General features: G+C 45.9%; 1 protein-coding gene across 1 annotated transcript; it reads left to right on the plus strand.

The window, feature by feature from the left end:
- The first annotated feature begins 1,677 nt into the window (after positions 1-1,677).
- LOC148317946 (general transcription factor II-I repeat domain-containing protein 2-like) lies at positions 1,678-2,835 on the plus strand. Its single transcript, XM_088283534.1, has one exon. The coding sequence runs from the start codon at positions 1,678-1,680 to the stop codon at positions 2,833-2,835; it is 1,158 nt and encodes a 385-aa protein (XP_088139660.1).
- Positions 2,836-6,305: the final 3,470 nt, after the last annotated feature.

Below are 6,305 nucleotides of genomic sequence, written 5' to 3' on the forward strand. Positions count from 1 at the left end.
GACCGCTCTGCCATCCTATCATCTGGTAATGCTCTCTTGACTGTGTTTGCTTTGTTCTTGCTTGGTACTTTCAATGGGCTCTGTCTGAGGCGGGATTCGAACCCATGCCTCCTGGGGAGACTGCGACCTGAACGCAACGCCTAAGACCGCTCTGCCATCCTTGCAGCTGGTAATCCTCTCTTGACTGTGTTTGCTTTGTTATTGCTTGGTACTTTCAATGGGCTCTGTCTGAGGCGGGATTCGAACCCATGCCTCCTGGGGAGACTGCGACCTTAACGCAGCGCCTTAGACCGCTCTGCCATCCTGGCAACTGAATGCTCTCGTGACTGTGTTTGCTTTGTTATTGCTTGGTACATTCAATGGGCTCTGTCTGAGGTGGGATTCGAACCCACGCCTCCTGGGGTTACGGCGACCTGAACGCAGCGCCTTAGACCGCTCTGCCATCCTTGCAGCTGGTCATGCTCTCTTTACTGTGTTTGCTTTGTTCTTTCTTGGTACTTTTAATGGGCTCTGTCTGAGGCGGGATTCGAACACACGCCTCCTGGGGAGACTGCGACCTGAACGCAACGCCTTAGACCGCTCTGCCATCCTGGCAAATGGTAATGGTATCTTGACTGTGTTTGCTTTGTTCTTGCTTGGTACTTTCAATGGGCTCTGTCTGAGGTGGGATTCGAACCCACGCCTCCTGGGGAGACTGCGACCTGAACGCAACGCCTTAGACCGCTCCGCCATCCTGGCACCTGGTAATGATCTCTTGACTGTGTTTGCTTTTTTCTTGCTTGGTACTTTCAATGGGCTCTGTCTGAGGTGGGATTCGAACCCATGCCTCCTGGGGAGACTGCGACCTGAACGCAAGGCTTTAGACCGCTCTGCTATCCTGGCAACTGGTAATGTTCTCTTGACTGTGTTTGCTTTGTTATTGCTTGGTACTTTCAATGGGCTCGGTCTGAGGTGGGATTCGAACCCACGCCTCCTGGGGAGACTGCGACCTGAACGCAACGCCTTAGACCGCTCCGCCATCCTGGCAACTGGTAATGCTCTCTTTACTGTGTTAGCTTTGTTATTGCATGGTACTTTCAATTGGCTCTGTCTGAGGTGGGATTCGAACCCTCGCATCCTGGGGAGACTGCGACCTGAACGCAACGGCTTAGACCGCTCCGCCATACTGGCACCTGGTAATGCTCTCTTGACTGTGTTTGCTTTTTTCTTGCTTGGTACTTTCAATGGGCTCTGTCTGAGGTGGGATTCGAACCCACGCCTCCTGAGGAGACTGCGACCTGAACGCAAGGCTTTAGACCGCTCTGCCATCCTGGCAACTGGTAATGCGCTCTTGACTGTGTTTGCTTTGTTATTGCTTGGTACTTTCAATGGGCTCTGTCTGAGGTGGGCAGAAATGGCAGAAAATATCACAAAACAGCAAATCAAAGACATCAATTCAGCAGCAGCGTACTCAATCGCCTGTGATGAGTCCAAAGACAAAACGGACATTGAACAAATAGCGCTGTTCTTCCGATATGTGAATTCTGCTGGACCACAGGAAGAAATGGTTGAGCTGATACCACTAAAATGCCAGACACGGGGGGGAGGACATCTGTGAGGCTGTGCTTGATTGTTTACGAGCCAAAGAAAAAAAAAACAACCCACTTCGTGTCGGTGGCTACCGATGGGGCACCGAGTATGACTGGAGCGCACAGGGGCTTTGTGGCTTTGCTGCAGAAATCACTGGATAGCAAGCTGCTGACTTTTCATTGCATCCTGCACCAAGAGGCATTGTGCGCGCAAAGTTTTCCTCCAGAATGCACAGAGGTCATGAATGTTGTTATTCAGATTGTCAATAAAATAATGGCAAAAGGTTTAAATCACCGCCAGTTCCGTTCATTACTGGATGAGGTGGAGAGCGCATACTCTGATCTCCTGCTGCATAACAGAGTCCGGTGTCTGTCCAGAGGAGAGGTGCTGAAACGTTTTGCTGCATGTCTGGGAGAGGTGAAAACTTTCATGAGCAGCAAAGGGCTCACCTTTCCTGATCTGGAACAGCCAGAGTGGCTGGAAAAACTCCACTTCATGGTGGACATGACAGCGAAACTAAACACGCTGAACACAACGCTTCAGGGGAGAGGAGGCACAGCGCTGCACATGCTGGAGGAGGTGTTGGCGTTTGAGCGCAAACTGACAGTTTTAGCCAGAGATTTACAGAGAGGCACACTGTCTCACTTCCCCTCTTTAAGGGAGTTCAAACAAGCTCACGGAGTGATCAATTCAGAGTATTTGCAGTCTGCAATCACCACAATGCAAGCGTCGTTTGGTAAACGATTCCGTGAGTTCAGAGAGGAAAAAACCACATTGTCCTTCCCCGTCACTCCCCTGACCATTGATCCATCCCTGCTAAACGTGACTGCATTTGCAGGTGTAAGTCAACCTGCTCTGAAGCTGGAGCTGGCTGACATAGCTGACAAAGACATTTGGGTGTCCAAATTCAAACGCTTGACAGAGGACCTTGAAGATGTTGCCCGTCAGAAGGCCACTCTTGCTCAGAATCACAAATGGAGTGCTATTGAGAACCTCCCGAGATCGGACAAACTCATATTTGAAACATGGAATGCCATCCCCGACACCTACACGAACATGAAGAAATATGCCTTTGGAGTCCTGTCGATCTTCGGATCCACATATGTATGTGAGCAGCTATTCTCCACCATGAACTGCATTAAAAACAAACACCGCTTACGGCTCACAGATGACAGCTTACAGTCCTGCGTAAAGATGAAAGTGACTTCGTACAGCCCCGATTTGCAGAAGCTGTGCGCAGAGGTTCAGGAGCAGAAGTCCCATTAACCAGGTAAAATAAATATTTATGCAGATATTTTGCAAATATTTAATTTTCATTGTTTAGTGACACAGTGCTTTTCCCCCCAATTTATTTTATATATTCAGGTCAAGGCTCCGCTGCATACTTTGAAAGCCCAAGGCGATATAAGGATGACGGCTCACGGATTTTTCCCTTTTGTTTGCTGCATGCACAATTTAAATTCAGCTTTTTAATTTATTTGAAAGAGACATTCATTGTTATTATTTTTCAAGAATTCAAAATGTTCAAAATGTGTTCATTAAATGAATAAAATGTAATTTTCTCTGTAGCACGTGGATTTCATAAGAAACATGCTGCGGTAAAGTAGTAGAAGTTTTTTTTTTCATTTTAGATGTGCGGCTCCCAGTGTTTTCTTTTCCGTGGAAATCGGGTTCAAATGGCTCTTTCGGTGTCAAAGGTTGCCGACCGCTGGTCTAGATCTAATCTATTGGTCAATCCACACGAGTGGGTGTTACTTGTAAATATTACTGATCAATCTCAAATATTGAAAATGGTTTGCTCTCTTTGGATGATGCAGTGTTAATGATTGCACAAACGTGCCATTGGAAGTCTCCTGGAAGGTGAAGATTTTGGAGCTTCTTGGATACTGCCTGAAGACAGCGATATTCAGAACTATAAAAAGCAAACACAAATTTGGGACATTATGCACCTAACCATGGATGTATATGCTCTTTCAGGAAGTCAGCAGAGAACAAGCAAAAGAGGACCAGGCCAAGCAAGTCCTGAAGCTCTATGTCAGGGGTGTCAAACTCATTTTTGTGGACGGGCCACATCGTAGTTGTGGTTTTCCCTCAGAGGGCCGTGAACCCATATAAATTGATTGGAAAGCCAGTTTTGAAATCAAAAGCTAGTAAGTAATTGTTCAACAATTTTTCAATTTATTTTAAAAGGGGAGGATTGGTAACAAATAATTGGCAATATCTCATATCTCAGTGTTGTGAAGAAAATATGCTAGAAACAAGAAGTTGACGCAGATGATTTGTCCTTTGCGGGCCACATAAAATGAGGTTGCGGGCCAGATCTGGCCCCCGGGCCTTGAGTTTGATACATGTGCTCCATGTCTTCCAAGCAAGTGAGGGACATGAAGACACATCCCATGCCTCTGTTTCCATTGTTGCTGAAGAAAATGAGGTTGTGGAAATGTTGCCAGTCTCCTGCTCATGGGAATTAACTATGCGCTGAACTTACTAAATTTGCATTAGCCGTTTGAGGTGCCTCAGAAGCTCTTTCTTGAGATAGATGGCCTGAAACTTGCACTCAAAGTCCATTCCCTGACTCTCTATTGAATGTTAGGCAAGCCCCCTCTCTGTCCACTTTTGAAACGTTTTGAAGACACATTTTTATTCTTTAGCTTTCGACTCAACATGTGACTGTCGTTGTTCTTCTTGTATCTACTGTATATGTGTTTTAATTTGTGTTCTAATTCCCTGCTAATTTATACTACACCATATGAAAAACACTTTGTTACAGCTCCAACTATTATAATTGCAAGTTATGTGTACATGGGTATTTCTTGTTTTGTGAACTAATACTGTGCGCAAATGCAAATGCTCGGCCTTTTATCACAAAAAAATGTCCGAAGGACAATATCTTAATTCCTCCTCTAATATAAAACCTTCCCGAAGAACGAATCGTATAATTCTAACTTGCTAGATTTAGTCGAGTGCACGATACATTTAGGCTAACTCGACGTTGCTACAGTCAGTAAAGCACGCTTTATAGTTCAGCAAAATGCATAACGTTAAATTATTACCTTGTTTATGCAACGAGGATATTATCCCGTAAGGAGTTACACTGACACTGTACTGCTTCTTTTTGTATTTCTCTGTTCAGTTCGTCCCTCCCGCATTTCGCCCAAAGTCAGACAGGATAGGCGGCAGCACCTCCCCGCAAGCCAGTACAAGATAGGCGGTGTGGAAGATAAAGATAACACGTCCCTCCGTTTGGATCGGGTATCGTGTTTTCTTTAGAGCTTTTGGTTCGTGTGCACTGTGCAACACAGTCTGAGCGCAAATGCAAATGCTGGGACTTTTAAAGATAAAAAAATAAAAATCCGAAGAGCAAGACCATCCTCGTCTAATATAAAACCTTCCCGATGAACGAACCTTATAAAACTTGCCCTCCGTCACAGCAAAACAATTTCTGCAACAATTTCATATTCCATTTGTAAAAAGACAGCGGTAAGATTTAGTCCAGTGTACGATCAGTTTAAGCAAACTTGGTTTAGCTAGTCAGTAAAACACTCTTTATAGTGTAGCAACGTTAGTAACGCTAAATTCTTACCTAGTTTATGAGACGAGTGCTGTACTTGACTATTTTTTGTAATTTATTATTATTATTATTGTTTTATTGCTTTATAGAGCAAATTGCACCTATGACAGTTGTTATTACCACAGAAGTCATCTCAAATGGTTGCAAACTCTGAGGGTGACTTTGAACCGGAAGTCCCGCCTCAATCGTAATCTGATTGACAGCGGAATCCTGGAGCAAGAGAAGAGAAAAGAATCAGACAAGGAAGTTGAAGAAGCAAAAAAAAAATAAACATCGAATCTCTACGTTCTCGCAACGAGGGTGACTGTTGGGGTCAGGAGAAGTGACCGGGAGATGGGGAGCCCCGTATTTTGGTCTTGATTGGCCTCGGTAAGAGGGTAACTCACTTGATGTTGACGAGGGTGTCACGATCATGCCTTGTGTTGCAGTAGAGTGGGCGTGGTCAATGGCGCGTTGCCCGGCGACGCGTTACGAGACTCCGCAGCTGCAACCCATCACCTCTTGATTGTGGACTATTTAAGCCTCCGACACGCTCACTCGCGTGTCGGATTATTGACCAACTTGCTCTCGCCTTGTGCCTTTGCTATAGTCTTTGCCAACCTTTGCTCCGTGTCTTGATCGTGCTTATTGTTACCTTGTTTATGTCTTCAGCTACGTTTCGGCTCGCATTGTGTTTTTCGATGATTGGATTTAACCTTACCCTTTGGAGGAAGGACATTCTTGTTTTCGGTTTTCTTGCGTTGCAAGCTCCTTTTGTTAATCGTTTTTCTTTTCCTGGGGGAAGGTTGTTCCCCCAGCGTTTTTCGTTCACGTCGCCCGGCGTCTGTAAGTATAGCTCCACTATTGTCTCTGATAGCAACTCCCCTTGCCTATCGACTGTAAATTGTTTTTTGCCGGCCACAATAAATATTGTCTCCACCCTATTTTCCCTTGCCTGCGATTTTAGAGTCCACCCACACCGCTTCCCAGCCGGGGCTGGGAAGCGCCCCTCACAGAATAATCCGACCATGGATTCTGCAGACAAGGAGAACATTTTTTATGCCTTGACCAGCCAAGGATGCCTAGTGGGCCAACAGGCGACCGAGCTCGCGACCCTGCGCGACGCGGTCGGCCAACTGGCCCAGCAACTCACGAGCCTAGGGGCCCGACTGAGTACCCCAGTTCA

This window comes from Idiotropiscis lumnitzeri, chromosome 19, assembly GCF_059441095.1.
Source record: "Idiotropiscis lumnitzeri isolate Australia: NSW breed Sydney's pygmy pipehorse chromosome 19, RoL_Ilum_1.0, whole genome shotgun sequence".
NCBI lineage: Eukaryota > Metazoa > Chordata > Actinopteri > Syngnathiformes > Syngnathidae > Idiotropiscis > Idiotropiscis lumnitzeri.

Coding starts and splice junctions, on each gene's coding strand:
- LOC148317946 (XM_088283534.1), top strand. CDS start 1,678: ATGACTGGAGCGCACAGGGGCTTTGTGGCTTTGCTGCAGAAATCACTG.